Genomic DNA, 20,251 nt, shown 5'->3' with positions numbered 1-20,251 from the left:
GATCCCCATACCCTGGCCATCCTGGGCATCAGGATCCTGGGTGGTGGGCTACCATCAATGCCTGGGCACCAAATGCATATTGTGTGATGCCCTGCAGACTCCGTGCTTGCTGCTGACCCAGGCCTTTAAGAGCAGAGTAAGGAGTGAAGAGAGAAGTAGATCTTTCTTTTGGATAAAAGGAGAGAAATTCCTATGTCCTAGGAACAACATGGACTATACTTAAGCCAAGATTAGTAGAATAGACGGTAAGACATGGTGCTAAGAGTACAAACTCTGGAGATAGACCTTTCTGGGTTTGAGTCTCTACTGTATGGTCTGTAAGACCTGTGACCAGAGCTCCCCCATCCAGTTTTTCTGCACCAGAGTCCCTTATTTAGAAAATGGGGGTAGGGGCGCCTGGGTGGCGCAGTCGGTTAAGCGTCCGACTTCAGCCAGGTCACGATCTCGCGGTCCGTGAGTTCGAGCCCCGCGTCGGGCTCTGGGCTGATGGCTCAGAGCCTGGAGCCTGTTTCCGATTCTGTGTCTCCCTCTCTCTCTGCCCCTCCCCCGTTCATGCTCTGTCTCTCTCTGTCTCAAAAATAAATAAAACGTTAAAAAAAAAAAAAAAAAAAAAGAAAATGGGGGTAATAGAACCTCATAAAGTTGTTTTGGAGATTAAACAAGATACTGTACATGAAGAGCACAGCACAGGGCACAGCCCTTTGTAGATGCTCAATAACTGTTATTACCACAGAGATCCCACTGAATGAGAGGCATGATTAAAAACAAATTCTCCAAATCCTTCCTGCTCTAAATCTTTCCCCCTGGAGCACATTCCAGTTTTGAATAGTTTTAATATAGGATGTGTAGAGATTCTGCCAGGAGGCAGGCCAGTGGCCCTTACCTAGCAGAGGTCCTTTTTTGTGTCTTCCTGCTTCAATCATCCACTCGAGGTTTTTGAAATGAAACTCCCAATTCAGGCTCAAAGAAAAAGAATAAAAGGGAATTTTTTCTCTCCTTTTCAAACTCATGAAGACGAGAAACAAATAAGCAAATAAAAAAAACCCATATTTATCTCAAAACTGAAGATAACCTAATGCTATGAGGAAATTCCCAAACACCAGCGGCTCAAAATGTTTTGTTCCCTTGAGCCTTGATACCATATCTACCATGACACCCTCTCACCTAAAAAGACTCCTCCGAACCAGTTTGTTTCTTTGAGTGAAAAATTGGTAAACTTTAAAGAAAGGGTGGGTGGGTGGATGAATTAATCACCTGAGAAAGTTAAATGAAAAATGATTTATTCAAATAAATGATGCTGCTAATCAACAATTAGAAGCAATGTGAAGTTATCCTTGACCTAAGGATTCAAAGGAGGTCCTAAATTCATTCTGGAAATATGTTTGAAAAATACTGACATTGGTGAAATCGAAAAAGACATTAAAAAAAAATCGGAGGGGGAAAGTGGGTGATGGGCATTGAGGAGGGCACCTGTTGAGATGAGCACTGGGTGTTGTATGGAAACCAATTTGACAATAAATTACATACATACATACATACATACATACATACATACATAAATAGTAATAAAAAAAATCTTTAGAGCCTAACTTCCTTACTTAAACACAGACTAATATTATTGATCCATTTTAAGCCAAAAGGTGCAAAATGACAGACTTGATCTGATTAAGCACAACTCTGACCACTAACCCGCTCTATAACTCAATTAATGGATTAGCCATTCTACATTTTATTCCCAGTCTTTCTCCTACCCTGCAAAATGCTTCTACCCTCTTGTTTATAACATAAAACAAGGTCTGAGGATGGTCACCCATTTTAGATTTTTGTGATTGTAATTCTATGCAAATGGAGATATTTCACCAATTTGTCTCCCCAAATTGCTAATCACACTTTACTGGGTTACCCATTACCACCCAAAATAATGACAGCATGGAGTAATGCAAAGAGGACAAGCTTTAAACTTGTCCCATACCTACGTCTAAATCTTTTATCTGCAAACAAAATGTCTAATAATTGACTGAAAGATATATCAATGGTGATATAGCCACAAAGTAGAATAGCCATGAAAGTTATATACTTACTGACTTGGAAAGAAGTTCATACATTATACAAAAAGAATACAATGTATGGTATAATCTTTAAAAATATAAATAAAGGTATCGATACACAAAGCAAAAGGCATAGAATGGCTTAGTAACTAGTTTTAACAAATATTTATCAGGCACCTATTATGTGTCAGACACAGTCGCATGTGCCCAGATTATATCAGTGAACAGAATGAAGTCCTTGCCTTCACAGAGCCTAGATTCTAAGAAGCAACAGAAAAAAACACAATACATTAATATACAATTTAATGTTAGGTATATCACAATTATGACAAAAAGTAAAAAGGGAAAAATGAGTGCTAGAGGCATGTTAGTTAGGTAGGTGGTCAGAGACACATTTGAGCCAACACCTGAGAATATTGTGGAAGGGGATGGGAGGGGAAGCATGAAGGTATCTGGGAATAGAGGAATATCACATTGAAGTCGCTGAGGCAAAAGCATGGAAGAGAAAGTCCCAGGAAGAGAAAGTGAATATGGTTGAAGAGGAATTAAGAAGGAAAAGGGTAAAGATGAAGTGAGGAGGCAGATAGGAACAAATTAGGGCTTGTGAGGCCACAGCGAGAACACTGGATTTTATTTTAAGTAGAAACAATACAGAGTGTGGGCAGGGGAGATCAGATTCACATTTATATGCTAAAATGTCAATAGCAGTTGTCTGTAGGTAGAAAAATTTCAGATTTGTCCTCCCATTTTGTTTTCCTATATTTATTCTTATTTTCATATTTTCTTTCTCTCCTCTCTAGCTCTTGAGCTCTCTCAAAAGATGACTCTACCATGCCCCCAACCAAAACTTAAGAATCATTCTGGGCTTTCAATTATTTAAAAATTAGTTTCAATTAACTCATTCATTCATTCATGCATTCATTCATTGTCTCTTTCATTATATCATGTCCTCTTTTCAGGTAAACATTTCTCTTAAAAAAAAAAAGGATAACAATTTAACTACATCGATAGCTATTCAGCAGAAAGTGGTTAAAAACAGAACAGCGTTTGCAATTAAACCAAATGTACAAGTCAGAGGTTCTTATGTACGCTGTTAACACTTTAGTCTTCTGAGATAGAATTAAATAAGATGAGGCAGATTCTATACATTTAAAATAAAGAACATGGTGTCACTAAAAAGGCAGACCTGAGCCTCTATAGTCTACCTAACTCCACAGTCAAGGTCCTAAGTATTTCTTGAAGACAAATGAGACCCAAGTTATCATCAACTATGTAAAATAATGTTTAAATTACTTTTTTGCCAGTATACTGCTTAAAGATATTCTGAAATAACCCAAAATTACTCTGAAATAAATATGAAAGTTTAAATATGTTTCGTGACACCCTTTGTGTTAACGTCCTGATTAATTAAGATTAATTGAAGATATAAATACTACCGTATGACCTTTAAAAACTCAATGGTAAACTTCAACTTGAGGGTACAAACCTAGGAACCACCTCTGATCATAATCCTCAGACTTACTCCCATCAAATCCTGAACTCAAACTCTCCTACCATGAACAAAGCAATTTTCCACTGTTTTCTTTTGATAAAACAAAACCCCCAGTTATGTAAGATTCCTTTCAATCACTTACCACTTTTTTTTTTTAATTTTCTTTTTTTTTTATATATATGAAATTTATTGACAAATTGGTTTCCATACAACACCCAGTGCTCACTTACCACTTTTTATTTTTTTTTTTAATTTTTTTTTCAACGTTTATTTATTTTTGGGACAGAGAGAGACAGAGCATGAACGGGGGAGGGGCAGAGAGAGAGGGAGACACAGAATCGGAAACAGGCTCCAGGCTCTGAGCCATCAGCCCAGAGCCTGACGCGGGGCTCGAACTCACGGACCGCGAGATCGTGACCTGGCTGAAGTCGGACGCTTAACCGACTGCGCCACCCAGGCGCCCCTCACTTACCACTTTTTAAATGCACAACCACCATTAAAGAAAAAAACTTATCACACCTTGTAAGTACAAATAATATATTTTATTTCATCCCTGAAAACAAAAACAAAAATGTCTACATCTAATAAGACTGAACAATTATTCCAAACTTCAACTGGCAATGGTATGTAATTAATTTCTTCACATAGGGTATAGGGAAAAGAGTTCAGAAAGCTACCTTTCATGAAACAATATTTTCTCATACTTATTTTAATAAAGCATTAGAATTATTGCTACTATGTGTGGTAACATATTATAATAATAAACAATACAATATCCAAAACTAAATTCAATATAGCCTAAATCTAAAAGCTAGCTGCACTTAAGCAGTTATTATAGAGAATAAATACTATGAAATACAGGGCACCATATGGCAATTAAATTTGCTACAAGGGAAATTTAAATAAAGTTGTACGTTGCTCTATACTAGAATTATCCAAGATTAGGATCTCTTGTGCTATATACAATAGCTGTTTTCCTGAAAGGAGAGTCAATCTTCATAGCTTAAATTAAATGCTCTTGTTTTTAAGTGGTCATTATATAAAATGAATACCTAATATATCTTTTACACAAATCCACAATTTCATGAAGCCAGATACTCTTACATAATGTTAACATTTTCCAAGCAATTTAATGCAGCACAAAATACCTTTAGTACACACACCTGGCTAAAGACCTTAAGCATCCCAGTCTCACAAATATCTCAGTCTCCCCTTCCACTGCCAACATAACAAAAGCAAAACTTACCCAAATACGGAAATAATGTGCTTTCAATAGCACAGACACTCAAAAGGTTAAACTTTTAAATTAATATTCATGTATGTGAAAAATCATGAATTAATACTTTACTTAATTTTAATCTCATCATAAAAATATCTTTTATTCTTCAAGGTATATATAAGAAAATGTTATTTATGAGATTAGAGATTCCTATTTTTACATTATTTTTCTCAATGTTTAGAATAGGTTATGGATAGTGGCTACTAACCATCTCAAGATTATAACCTTACAAATGTAATTTTTCAAAATATACAATAATTAACCTCCAGTTATTCTGAAGGCTAGTGCAAATGAAGACATTCTTTGGGTCATGATTTCAAAACATTATTTTCAACATTATACTTCCTTTCTCTGCTCATAATCTGAGTAACAAAATATAGTACTGGAAGTAAGCACATTTTCTAATAGTATTAGTCTAACAGTTAAACCCATTGAGAACAAATGACAAAATGATTCAATAACAATATTCTCTAAAAAACATGTTACATATTTAAATAAATATTTTATAGAAATGAAGCCATGTCTTTCAGTGTTTTTGTTTCACCTCCATCCCAAACACAAAAGATTTATACAAAGATCACCTACCTGCTTACTACATCAACCATGTTACCAAATTCCCTTTAAGGATATAGTAGTACAGCATTGAAGAGACTTGCCTGAAAGCAAACTAACTTTTAAAATTTATATACAGAATTAGAGCTCTGTGAATCCAGCATATTCCTCAGAAATGCGCAGGGCTTTTATTGTACAGTATTATTCTATCCTAGCCAGCAACTTAAAAGCTTTCTGCCATAGGATATGATCCACGGTGGATGTAGCAGCACAAGGTGATCTTCAACTGCTATCTAATGCTGCCCGATGCATTGATCCTTTTATTTGTGGTTACCGGCACCAGGTTTCCACTTGTGCCATTGGTAGTGTTGGTTGCCGAGCCGTTCACAACAATATAGTCCACTTTGTTCTCCAGCTTTACCAAGCGTTGTAAAATGTCATCTAAGAGGACAGCAATTGTTCTCTTTAGATCCGCTACAGGGGAAAAAATCAGAATAAACTGTATTAAACATTGATAGAACACTTAATATTTGTATTTTCCTAGTTTGAGAGGGGGGATAATGAAACATTACTGAGTCATCAGAGAGAAAATATACTAGAGAGAAAGCTCTCATACCACAAATAGGAAAAACCTAATTGTGTAAATCAATAGCACCATATACAGACCTTCCTAAAGGAATTTCAGAGTTATAAATGTGAGGGCAACTCTCACCTTCTAGTGCAATAAAACACATTTGAAGTATGGTTCAAAACTGTATTCCCTTTGTAAGCAGTTTGTAAAGATGACTGTGGACTAGGCAGGTAAGGTAAAACAAACTAGGTAAGTAAGTAAGAAGTTCAATGAAATGCAGAAACACGAAACCTGGATTCTCCAGAGGCTGAAATGTGTGTATGAGTGGGGGAGCCTAGGATCAGGGCAGATGCCAGGAAACTGATTAGTGCAGTAGAGATAGTAACAATAGTTCCAAGTTAAATTTCTTCCAGAATGACAGGGAAGTTTATATGTCTTTGCGAGATTAAGGGGTTTCAATAGAATCTACCTAGAAAGAATGAAATTAGGACTTTTCCTTAGAATTATTTTTTCAAGTTTCCCAAAGGCGCCTGTACATATGAGGTACTCAGTAAGTGGCAACTAATATTGTTATTTTTTGCTGATTTTGAACTAAAAAGCAACTCAAACCCTAATATGTGACCAGGGAAACAATCATCTAATCACAATTGATAAATTTGCTGATGGTTCTGTCACTAGGAGATCAGAAAAAGCAAAAGCAAAATAAAAAAGATACATTGGACTTCATCAAAATTTAAAACTTTGGGTATCAAAGACTATTATCCAGAAAGTGAAAATAACAGGCAGAATGGAAGACAATATTTGCAAATCACGTATCCGACAAGGGTTTAATTTCAAAAACATATAAAGAGCCCTTAAACAACAAAAGGATAACAACCCAATTTTTTAAATGAGCAAAGGACTTGAATAGACATTTCCCCAAATAAGATATGCAAATGGATAATAAACACAAGAAAAGATACCCAACATCACAATGAGATATCACTTCAGGATGGCTATAATCAAAGAAAGGGAAAAACAATATGATACTGGCACAAAAATAAACATATGGCTCAATGGAACAGAATACACACTCCAGAAATAAACCTGTGCTTATATGGTCAATTAATCCATGACAAAGGAGGCAAGAATACATAATAGGAAAAAAGTTTCTTCAACAAATGGTGCTGGGAAAACCGGACAGCTTCAAGCAAAAGAATGAAACTGGACCACTTTCTTAGATCAGACACATAAATAAATTCAACATGGATTAAAGACCTAAATGTGAGACCTAAAATCATAAAATTCCTACAAGAAAACATAAGAAGTAATTTCTTTGACATTGGCTATAGAAACAGTTTTCTACGGGTGCCTGGTTGGCTCATTCAGTTGAGCGTCCGACTTTGGCTGAAGTCATAATCTCACATCCGTGGGTTTGAGCCCTGCATTGGGCTGCTGACAGCTCACAGCCTGGAGCCTGCTTTGGATTCTGTGTCTCCCTCTCTCTCTGCCTCTACCCTGCTTGCACTCTGTCTCTGTCTCTCAAAAAACAAAATGTTAAAAAAAAATTTTTTTTAAAGAAACAGTTTTCTAGATATGTCTTCTCTGGCAAGGGAAACAAAAGCAAGTATTTGGGGACTATATCAAGATAAAAAGCTCGTGCACAGTGAGGGAATCAACCAACAAAACAAAAAGGCAACCTACTGGATGGGAGAAGTGATCTGCAAATGATATAACTGATAAGGGGTGAATATACAAAATACATAAAGAACTTACACAACTCAACACCAAAAAAACAAATAATACAACTAAAAATGGGCAGAGGACCTTTGTAGACATTTTTCCAAAGAAGACATAACAGATGGCCAACAGATATGTGAAAAGATGCTCAACATCACTCATCATCAGGGAAATCCAAATCAAAACTATGAGATATCACCTTACACCTGTCAGAATAACTAAAATCAAAATAAGAAATGACAAGTGTTGGCGAGGATGTGGGAAAAAAGGAACCCTCGTATACTGTTGGTGGGAACGCAAATTGGCACAGTCACTGTGGAAAACAGTATGGAGGTTCCTCAAAACATTAAAAATAGAATTACCATATAATCCAGTAATTCTATTACTGGGTATTTACCCAAAGAAAACAAAAAACACTAATTTGAAAAGATATATGCCCATCTATGTTTACTGAAGCATTATTTACAACAGCCAAGACATGAAAGCAACTCAAATGTCCAGTGGTAGATGAATGGATGAAGAAGAGGTACATAAATACATAAGGGGAAATTACTCGGCCATAAAAAAGAATGAAATATTGCCATCTGCAATGACATGGATGGAGCCAGAGCATATAATGCTAATTGAAATAAGTCAGACAGAAAAAGACAAATACTGTATGACTTCACTCATATGTGTAATTTAAGAAAAAAAACAATTGTATTGTACACCTGAAACTAACATAACACTGTATGTTAATAATAATTCAATAAAAAACATTTTTTTAAAGAAACAAAATAAGCATGGGTGAGCATATGGAGAAACTGGAATCCTCATACACTGCTGGTAGAAATATAAAATGGTCAGCCACTAGAGAAAGTAGTTTGGCAATTCCTCAAAAAGCTAAATATAAAATTACCACATGACCCAGGAATTCCACTCCTAGGTAGGTATATACCCCCCAAATTGAAAAGAGACTCAGAGATACTTGTACACCAATATTCACAACAGCCAAAAGGTGGAAACAATCCAAGTGTCCATCAATAGATGAAGAGATTGACAAAATGTGGTATATACATGCAATGGAATATTATTTAGCCATAAAGGATGATGTTCTGATACATGCTAAAACATGCATGAATTTAAAGACATCATGCAAAGTGAAATAAGCCAGACAAAGAAAGGGACAAATATTGTATGGATCCACTAATGTGAACTACCTAGAATAGACAAAATCATAAAGACAGAAAGTAGATTAGAGACTACCAAGGGCCAGTGAAATGGGGAAACAGCAAGCTCTTGCTTAATGGTTACAGTTTCTTGCTTAGAGTGATGCAAGTTTTAGAAAGTTAATAGTGATGGCTGTACGACACTATGCATTAATGCCGCTAAACAGTATACTTTAAAATTATTAAAACGGCAAATTTTATGCTACATACATTTTACCATAATGTTTAAAAGTGAAAACAATGAAAAAAATCAGAATGGAGTAGTGAGAATAGTGGTTGTGGGTGGTAGCAGAAGGTGATTAGAAAATGCTTATTAAAAAAAACAAAACAAAAAAATCAACGTAATATAAAGTTAGGGGAAAACTTTATTTGGAAGAATGAGACTCTACAAAAAGTATATCTTCTGGCATCATTCATCATGAGAACTTACATATTCTAGTATGGCAGAAATGTACAAGAAAAAAAAAGTGTAAAAAAAAAATCCTGTGACACGTATTTAGGGATGAAATGTCATGATACATAAAACTTTCAAATGGTGCCCCAAAAAACAAATACATTTGTATACAGAAGGAAAGATAAAAACAAATGCAGAAAAGTTTTTAGCAAATGGTGAGTATAGACAAAAGATATAGGATGTTTATTATACAATTTTCCCTAATTTTCGATAGACTCAAATTTTTCAAAATAAAAGACTGCAGAGAGGAGACCTTTCTTTATTAAGATCTTCCAATCAAGAGTTATAATAGTATTGGTAAATAGGACAGAATTAAATAATTTTTTTAAAAAATCCTTCAGCAACAAGACTAAAGGGTTTTTCTCTGGAGGTTATCTCCAGTACAGTATTTGAAGAGGTAGCAACATAGGCCAGAGAGGTCTAGAAAGAATAGAACGGGGTGGACGTAGGGGGTGAAAGGGTCTACCAGCATGTTAACGTAAAATGAAGCTAAAGCTGGGGCGCCTGGGTGGCTCAGTCAGTTAAGCATCTGACTTCAGCTCAGGTCACGATCTCGCGGTCCATGAGTTCGAGCCCCGCATCGGGCTCTGGGCTGATGGCTCAGAGCCTGGAGCCTGCTTCTAATTCTGTGTCTCCCTCTCTCTCTGCCCCTCCCCCGTTCATGCTCTGTCTCTCTCTGTCTCAAAAATAAATAAACGTTAAAAAAAAAAAATTAAAAAAAAAAAAAGAAGCTAAAGCCCTAGGATGTTTGACACCAAGCTGAGGTGTGACATGAATTATAAAGGTAAGCCTAATTATTGATTAGAATTAAGTTACATAGCAATTAAAGGAAAAGGCGGGACTAATGAGAAACAACTATATGATAATTTTAACAATGTCCTAAGCTGTTAAATGTATCTTCTCAAATATTCTAAAATCAAGTGTTTTAATAAAACATTACATGGGGCGCCTGGGTGGCTTAGTCAGTAAGGTGTCCGGCTCTTGGTTTCGGCTCAGGTCATGATCTCACAGTATGACAGAGAGAGCCCCACCTGTGCTGGACTCTGCGCTGACAGCTCTCAGGACCTGCTTGGGATTCTTTCTCCCTCTCTCTCTCTCTGCCTCTCTCCTGCTCATGCTCACTCGTTCCCTCTCTCTCTCTCTCCCCGCCCCCACCTCAAAATAAATAAACTTTAAAAAAAATTACAAAAAACTCAGATTTGGGGGGCACCTGGGTGGCTCAGTCCATTAAGCATCCAACTTCGGGTCAGGTCATGATCTCACAGTTTGTGGGTTTGAGCCCCACGTTGGGTTCTGTGATGACAGCTCAGAGCCTAGGGCCTGCTTCAGATTCCATGTCTCCCTCTCTCTGCCCCTCCCCGCTCACATTCTCTCTCTCAAAAATAAACATTAAAAAAAAAAAAAAAAACCTGTTTAAAAAAAAAAAAAAACTCAGATTTTTAACTACTTTGCTCCATGATATAAAATTAGTTAGTTGACAAAGAAGAATAAAATTAATGTTTCCTGAACTTGGGATTCTTTCGAATATACCAAAACTCTCTTTCTCTAAATTCACAATATAATTTTATGTTTACATCTCAAGGGATTGCATATTTAAAGGAATTTATATTATATGGGAGTTCACAGTACTCCATAAACCCTATTAACTAAAGGTGCTGGTAATAAGAACTCTTTCCGTAACTATGAGTCCTGTTCAGAAACCCTAAAAGCAACTTGAAAGCAACCATATCATATCCAACCTTTGACCCTCAGCTCACCATTTTGACATTTTATCACACAGTAGACACTGAACAAATGTTTGAAATAAACATTTGCTGAATGTCCAATTCGTGTGTTTGGTAGGTGGTATTGTTGAGATTGACATGAAGGATCAGATTTAGGAAAAGAGCCTTTTAAGGTTGTTCTATTTCTGCTTTAAGCTTCCCTATTCTGGAAGAAAAAATCAAATGGTTTATGGGGGGCGGGGGGAAGGAAAGAAAGAAAAAAATGAGCTGTAACAAAGGCACATAAAGACATAGATACTATCAAAATAGTACCTAGCCCAATTATTTCACTGTACACAAAAACCAAACGGAGGATATAATGCTACTAAATATACTAAAGATATTGGATATAAACAGATTTTAACTATACTAAACATAATCAGGGACAGTGAGACATAGCAGAAAGCCACTCTCATACCAAGGAACAGAGGGAGAAAGAAAGTAGTGATGTAACCAGAACCCAAGTCCAAGGAAAACCACCAGTGGAAAACAAAGCCAAGGCAGGCAGTCTGGGAGAAGCTGGTGCTACAAAAGAGTCACCACCTCTGGCAGACAGGGAGGAAGAAAAGTACCCTAGCCTTTCCCTTGTCTTACTTTCCAAACCCCTGCCAACGCCCCCCACTGACTCAACCCAGGCAGAAGCTAGCTGATCTGGGAACTTGGAAAACACTACCTACTCAAATCACCCTCCTTTGAGATACAAAACAGAAGAGAGAAAGGTAAGTGAAGGACACCAGGAACAGGACCAACACAAACAGCAAGTATACATGCCTTTGTGAACCCCATACTTAGGTCTGCCTTGATTTATCTCTTATTTACATCTCAATAGGTTTTACTGTTTTTATTATGATGAGCTGCCTCAAATCTGATAACTAGGTGTGTCTAGTCAAGGATTTTCATATCTATATTCATGAGAGATATTGGTCCATAGTTTTTATTTCTTATATAACCTTTGTCTGATTTTGGTATTAAGCTAAAGCTATTTTCACAAAATGAACCTGAGAAATGTTCTCACCTATTTTCTGGAAGACTGTGTGGAATTCATATTCCTATTTAAACTTCTGATAGAATTCTCCAGTGAAATCATCAGGGCCTGGAGATTTCTTTTTGGGGAGTTCTTAAACTATAAATTAAACTTCCCTAATAGGTATAGGGTCCCCATGATTTTTATATTGTACTTTCATTTTCATTTAGTTCAAACTATTTTTTAAATTTCCCTTCAGACTTCCTCTTTGATCCATAGATTATTTAGAAGTGTGTTTAGTTTCCAGTTACTTGGAGATTTTGTTACTGATTTCTAGTTTGAGTTCATTGTGGTTAGAGAACACACTGTATGATTTTAATTCTTTTATATGGATTGAGGTTTGTTTTACAGCCTTGGATATGATCTATTTTGGTAACTATTCCATGGACTGAAAAAACATGTATATCCTGCTGTTGTTGATAGAATTTCTATATATGTAAATAAGATCCTATTGGTTAGATTGTGTTCTAATGATCTTCTGTATCTTTGCAGATTTTCTAAATGGTTCTATCAGTTCCTGAGAGGGGGATGTTTCAGGTCTCAATTATAATTGTGGATTTACCTATTTCTCCTTTTAATTCCACCACTTTGTACATACAAATTTAGGATTGTTTTTTCTTCTGAGTGGTTTGACCCTTCTATGATTACATAATGTCCTTCTCTGACTTTGCTAGTTTTCTTTGCTCTGAATTCTACTTTATCTGATATTAATGGAGCCACTCCTGCTTTCCTTAATGTTTGCATGACAAATCTTTTTCTATCCTTTTACTTTTAGGCAGCTGATATTATTAAATTTGAAATAAGTTTCTTGCAGGGAGCACATATTTGGTCATGTTTCCTAATGCAGTCTGTCAATCTCTTTTAACTGGTATACTTAAAACAGATTTACATTTAATGTAATTGTTATATATTAGTACTTAAGTCTGCCATTTAATTCTTTGTTTTGTTTGTTCTGCTTTTCACTTCCCTGTTTAATTTTTCCTGCTTTCTTATAGGTTATTTGGAATATTTTTTAGAATTCTTTTTTTGGTTCATCTGAATGTATCTTTTTGTACAGTTTTAGTGGCTACTCTAGATACTGTATCATGTATATAACTTACCAGTCATTTTACCAATCTGAATGAAATACATAAGCTTTACCTCTCTTTACCATCTATGATGGTTCATTATATGTGTCAACTTGGCTAGGCTACAGTGCCTAGACAAACAAATACACCATTCTGGATGTGGTTTTGAAGGTAGTTTTTAGATGTGATTAGCATTTAAACCAGTAGCCTTTCAGTAAAGCAGATTACTCAATATAATGTAAGTGGACCTCAATCAGCTGAAAAAAGACTGAGGTTCCAGGAAAAGGAAGGAACTCTGCCTCCAGACTGACTGGCTTTGGACTCAGGACTATCATGTTAACTCTTGCCAGAATTTCCGGCCTGCCAGCCTACCCTGAAAATTTTGACTTTCCAGTCCTCACAATTGTATAAACCAATTTCTTAAAGTCCATCAATCTCTCTGTTCTATTTCTCTGGAAAACCCTAATACACCATCCTTTTATCCTACTTCCATTTATATTGTCTTAAATATTTCCTCTACACACATTTAAAATCACCTCAGCACTATAATTTTTGCTTCAACCATCATAGTTTAGAAAACTCCAGAAAAGGAAACCTACTGAACTACCCTTATTTTTATTTACTATATTCTGTCTTCCCTCCTTCCTGATAGTACCAAGGTCCCTCCTTTTACCATGTTTTTATTTACACTTCCTTCAGCCATCTCTTAGATTAGGTCTGCTATTCTTTTCCTTCATCTGAGAAGGTCTTTGACTTCCCCTTTCATTCCTGAAGGATATTTTCACTGGATTTAGAATTCTGTATTGATAGTTCTTTCCTTTTAGCACCTGAAAACATATTTTATCACTTCCTTCAGGCCTCAGTGGTTTCTAATGAGAAATGCACTGTTACTTGAGTTGTTTTTCCACTCTAAGTAAGATGTCATTTTTTTCCCCAGGTGCATTTAAGATTTGATGCACTGTTATTTGAATTATTTTTCCACCATAAGATGTCATTTTTCTCCCCAGTTGCATTTAAGATTTTTTTTTCCAGTTGCTCTTTAAGTTTCAGAAGTTTAATTATGATTTATCTTGACATGGATTTTAGGGGGCTTAGCCTGCTTGGGGTTCACTCAGCTTTTTTTTAAATAAGTTTACTTTTTTTAATGTTTATCTATTTTTGAGAGAGAGAGAGAGTAAGCAGCAGAGGGACAGAGAGAGAGAGAGAGAGAGAGAGAGAGAGAGAGAGAGAGAGGATCCAAAACAGGCTCTGTGCTGATAGCAGAAAGAGTGACATGGGGCCTGAACCCATGATCACAACCTAGGATCATGACCTGAGTCAAAGTCACAGGCTTAATTGACTGAGCCAAATAGGTCCCCTTAAGCTTCTTGAATCTGAGGTCAATGTCTTGTCAAATTTAGGAAGTTTGCAGCATTATTTATTTATTTTTTTTTAGTACTTTTCCAGCCCTGCCCTCATTCTCCTCTCCTTCCAAAACTCCAATGACACAAATGTTACATCTTTTGTTATAGTCTCACAGGTTTCTAAATCTCTGGGTTTTTTTTTCTCCCAGTCTATTTTTTTCTCTTGTTCAGATTGTGTAATTATATTGTTCTATATTCCAGTTCACTGATTCTTTCATCTTCATTCTGTTAAGTCAATCTGCTGAGCTTTTTATTTCAATTACTGTACTTTTCAGTTCAAAAATTTCCATTTGGTTATTCTTTATATGTTCTATTTATGTGCTGAGACTTTCTATTTCTTTGTTGAGGCTATTTTTTCACTTGCTTTGTGTAAATTCCTCATCGAAGCACTTTTAACAATAACTGCTTTAAAATCTTTTTCAGATAATTCTAATATCTATCATTGGTTGTCTTTTTTCATTCAGTCAGATATTCCCCATTCTTGGTGTGAGAAGTAATTTATATTTGAAACCTAGACACTTACATCTTAGTTTATGAGATCTTGGATCTTATTTAAACCTCCTATTTTAGGGTCACCTGAATGGCTTAGTCAGTTGGGCATGTGACTCTTGGTTGCAGCTCAGGTCATGATCTCAGTTTGTGAGTTCAAGCTCCACATCAGGCCCTGCGCTGGCAGTGGGGAGCCTGCATGGGATCCTCTCTCTCCCTCTCTCTCTGCCCCTTCCATGCTTGCTCTCTCTCAAAATAAATAAATAAACTTAAAAAATATATGTATATGTATGTATACATACATACACACACACATATATCTACATATATGTATATATAGATATGTTTTAGATGACTTTCTCTGATGCCACTGTGGCAGGACAGAGGGGTACCCCTTACTATTGCCAGGTGGAAGAAGTCTAGGTTCCCCATTTAGCCTCCACTGTCACCTGAGGGTGGTAAGCTCCCCATCACTGCTGAATGGAGGTGGAAGTTCCAGGTCCCCATGTACTCTGCATTGATAATGTGGTGGGGATGGCCTCCTTACCCCTGGGCAATAGTGAAAGTCCTGACTGTCCACTAAGACTCCTCTGACAACACCTCAGAGGGAAGGGGATGGGCACCTCATTACTGCATGTAATGAGGTATGCAAGTCCTGGCTCTTCATGTAGTCTCCACAGGTACCATGGGGGAGGGAGGTATTGGATACCTTATTACAGTCTCACAAGGGTGAAGTGTAGGCTCCCCATTTGGCCTTTGATCATGCAGGTGGTGGTGCAGCCACAATATTTTTATGTGATCTTTGGCTGAAGGAGAATAGTTATTGTCCAAAAGTTTTCTGTCTTGCCAGACTGCCCCTTTCTTGGCTACAAGAGCAGGTGTCTGTTGGGGAGATTACTGACTTCTTCAGCTCCAAGTCTGGAATATATGAGGTTGAACACAACAAAACAAAACAGGGATCATACCACTGTGTCCTGAGGTCCCTAGCCAGTATTTTTCTCTTTCAGATTCTTATGTTTGTTTTGCATAAAATGTCCAGGACTTTCAGTTGTACTTAAATGGGAATAGGGAAAGATGGATAGCATAGGAACAGGAAAAGGAGGGATCTCCATCTTCCCAAATTCCCCAGTTTAGGGAATTTGATTTAAATTATTTTTCTTCAACTATAAAAGATATTCTCTAGCAGCTTATTATAGCACTGTTTTCATTCATTACTTACATGACAATTTACATATTTGAAAAACTGATTCAAGTTAAGAAATTTTAGGGGCGCCTGGTGGCTCAGTCGGTGAAGCGTCCAACTTCGGCTCCAGTCATGATCTCACAGTTCATGAGTTTGAGCCCCGTGTCAGGCTCTGTGCTGACAAGCTTGGAGCCTGGAGCCTGCTTTGGAGTCTGTGTCTCCCTCTCTCTCTCTGTCCCTCCCCTGCTCATACTCTATCTCTCTTTCTCTCTCAAAAATAAATAAACATTAAAAATTTTTTTAAATAGTTAAGAAATTTTAACTTGTGTTTCTAAAGGTTATTTTTTATAGACTTATATGGAAAAACAACTATTCGTTAACTTATTTTCAGAAAAGTATTTGGGGCGCCTGGGTGGCGCAGTCGGTTAAGCGTCCGACTTCAGCCAGGTCACGATCTCACGGTCCGTGAGTTCGAGCCCCGCGTCAGGCTCTGGGCTGATGGCTCAGAGCCTGGAGCCTGTTTCCGATTCTGTGTCTCCCTCTCTCTCTGCCCCTCCCTCGTTCATGCTCTGTCTCTCTCTGTCCCAAAAATAAATAAATGTTGAAAAAAAAAAAAATTTTAAAAAAAAAATAAAAAAAAAAAGAAAAGTATTTATTATTTATTTATTTGAGAGAGAGAGAAATAGAGAGAGAGAGCATGCAGGGGAGAGGGGGAGAGAGAAAGAGAGAGAGAGAGAAAATCCCAAGCAGGCTCTGCACTTAGTGTAGAGCCCAACACAGGACTTGATCCCTTGACCCTGGGACCACTACCCAAGCCAAAAAAAAGAGTCAAATGCTCAACCAACTGGGTCACCCAGGCACCCCTGCAGAGGAGCATTTAAATATCAACATCAAATTGTTCTCCAGTTCTTCCAAAATATTTTTGAAATCTAGTTTTTAAAAGTGTTCAACCACATTAGGAGACAGTAAAACCAAAACTCTTAAAAGAAAGCAGGGTTCATCTTTGGAAGGAAAAGTCTGTAGTGATAAAACAACAGTATTGCTATAGATTCAGAAACAGTTTAGGAAACCAAACAATGCCTCAAGTGCAAAGTGTTCTATGAACAGTCACTGGGAAGCTCAGACCAAGTATCCCCAATTCACTGTTCTAGGCAAACCTCAGAATCCAAAACATGTTACATGGGAAGAAAAAAAATTATATCAGAGAAGACTAAGAATATTGAGAAAAAGATCTAAAGCAGGGGAAATGGTTTTTTACAGAGAAAGCACAAATTACTGTTCAAAATTTACAGACAATGACCTATAAAGGTGAACTGATCTGCCTATGACCTTTGTGATAGTAACAATTCATTAGTGACTGGGATTAAAAAAAAGCTTATGCTTATTTTCCCAACTGGGAAAAACAGGTTAAACAGTTCAAGGGGAGACTATTCAATAAATGAATAAAAAGCCTTCTAGCTTTTTTGTATAGCAATGAGAAGCTAAATGGTTTCTATAGATGGTTAAAGGTTCAAGTTCTCCAGAACTTGTAAAATTCTGATTTTATTGTAACTTAAATAAATATTTATATATTACTGCCATGTCAAATGAGTGGAGCAAAAGATGGAATTCAAATAATAAATCTGGAATAACTGGCTACCTAATGTGGAAAAAAGAATCTGCATCTCTTACTGCTTACACCAGAAATCTCAACTATATTACAGACGTAAATGTAAAAACAAAAACAAAACCCACCATAGTATATTAGAGTGTAAGCTTTGGGGCAAATATTTTAAGCATAAACCTAAACCATAAAAAATAATAGACACAGGGCGCCTGGGTGGCGCAGTCAGTTGAGAATCTGACTCTTGTTTTCACCTCAGGTCATGATCCCAGGATTGTGGGACTGAGCCCAGCATCCTCTGTGCTGAACATGGAGCCTCCTTAAGATTCTCTCTCTCTCTCCCTCTGCCCCTCTCCCCTGTTCACTGTATCTCTTTAAAATTTAAAAAAAAAAAATTGTTTAATAAATAATGACACACACATTCTGCTACCCAAATTTTTTAAACAATAATACCAAGTTATTAGGCAACTGAAAAACCAGAAGAAAAACATTTGCAACACATAATAACGGCATTAATGCCTTTACAAAGAATCAGTCACTTAAGAAATTTCCCAGCAGAAAAACTGGCAAAGGATATAAATGACTCACTCACACATACAAGAATTACAAATAGCCAACAATCCTTTAACCTCTACTGTAAACAAAGAAATGCAAAAGCAAACAACTAGAGATCATACAAAATTAAATAGAATGGTGGAGAAACTGGCACTTTCACACTGTTGTGAAGGTCGCAGTAGGAATGTATACTGGTAGAGCCATTCTGAAGGACAATCTGACAAATGCCTATTAAATTTAACTTGCATATCCTTGACCAAAAAATTCCACATGTAAGGAATCTATTCTTCAGAAACATTTACACAAACATGAAATACACATTTATACTCACACATATATGTCATACACATACAAACACACATACATTGTAGCATTGAATCAAACACAAAATAGGTTAGCTACAAATTATCCATCATTACAGAATATGTGGGCAAGGAGTGAGGGCAGGCAGGTTAAGGAATATTTATAAAATGAAACAATATTAAGTCATTGTAAAGGATGAGACAGACCTATATGTAATAATATGGAAAGATACCCACAGTAATTAAGTGAAAACAGGTAAGCTGCAAACCAGTATCCACAGTACAATCCCATTTTTGCTCAAAATAAAATAATGTGCTAAATCATGTGTAAGCAAACTACAGCTGGTTGGCTGCCTGTCTTGGTAAATAGTTTCACCAGAACATAGCCATGCTCTGAAAATATTTACTATTTAGCCCTTTAAAGAAAAGTACACTTACCCCAATACGGAACAAATTAAATGACATTCTTTCTGCCCTTTTAACTTATCTATCTTGTATATTTCTGCACTATTTGAATGTTTATAATAAACATATATTTAGAATCAGAAATAAGTAAAAAAATATATCAGGGATTGGTTAAATATCACGTGGCCATTAATGACGTAGGTATATATTCATTGACATAAATATTTCCACCATACATTAAATTTTAAAAGTTTATCAAATATCATGTGTAGCTAGGTCTGAACGTTGCGTTTAAAACTGAGTCGTGGGGCACGTGAGTGGCTCAGTCAGTTCAGTGTCCAACTCTTGATTTCTGCTCAGGTCATGATCCCATGGGATTGAGCCCTGTGTTTAGTTCTGTGCTGAGCATACAGCCTATTTAAGATTCTCTCTCCCTTTCTCTCTCTCTCTCTCTCTCTCTTCCTCTCTCTCTCTCTCTCTCTCTCTCTCTCTCTCTCCCTCTCCCCAGCATGTGCTCACTTTTTCTCTCTAAAAAAAAAATAATAATAAAATGGAAAAAAAATAAATAAAATGAAAAAAATATTTTTTGAAAACTCGAGTCATTACACACAGCTGGGCAGCATAGCACAGATGGCTGCTACCTTTTAAAATATCACAGTTAGGGGCACCTGGGTGGCTCAGTTGGTGGGGCACCCAAATTTTTTTAATATTTATTTATTTTTGAGAAAGAGAGAGAGAGAGAATGCAGGGGAGGAGCAGAGAGAAGGGGTACAGAGGACCTGAAGTGGGCTCTGAGCTGACAGCAGTGAGCTGGATGTGGGGTTCGAACTAATGAAGCAAGAGACCATGAACTGAGCCGAAGTTGAATGCTCAACCGACTGAGCCAGCCAGGCGCCCCAGGCATCCAACTCTTAATTTTGGCTCAGGCCACAATCTCATGGTTAATGGGTTCGAGCCCCGTGTTGGGCTCCACACTGGCAGTGCAGAGCCTGCTTAGGATTCTCTCTCCCCACCCCTCTCTGCCTCTTCACAGCTCAGGCTCACATGTGCTCTTACTCTCTCTCAAAAATAATTTATATAGAGAGAGATCTATATATTTAGAGAGAGAGAGAGAGAGAGAGAGATCAGTTATTT

General features: G+C 36.8%; 1 protein-coding gene across 1 annotated transcript in view; it reads right to left on the bottom strand.

Annotated features, from left to right (window-relative positions):
- Positions 1-4,921: 4,921 nt before the first annotated feature.
- CCDC126 (coiled-coil domain containing 126) overlaps positions 4,922-20,251 on the bottom strand; it is a 39,643-nt gene continuing 24,313 nt past the window's right edge. The window contains exon 3 of the mRNA XM_047097125.1: positions 4,922-5,845. Within this exon, the coding sequence (XP_046953081.1) occupies positions 5,661-5,845 (185 nt within the window). The 3' untranslated portion in view covers positions 4,922-5,660. The remainder of the gene's footprint in view (positions 5,846-20,251) is intronic.

Source organism: Lynx rufus, unplaced genomic scaffold, assembly GCF_022079265.1.
Source record: "Lynx rufus isolate CCGP_SWC_20201006 ecotype Redwood Valley unplaced genomic scaffold, mLynRuf1.p SCAF_4, whole genome shotgun sequence".
NCBI lineage: Eukaryota > Metazoa > Chordata > Mammalia > Carnivora > Felidae > Lynx > Lynx rufus.
Note: the sequence above shows the minus strand (reverse complement) of the source record. Positions and strands in the feature narration are given on the sequence as shown.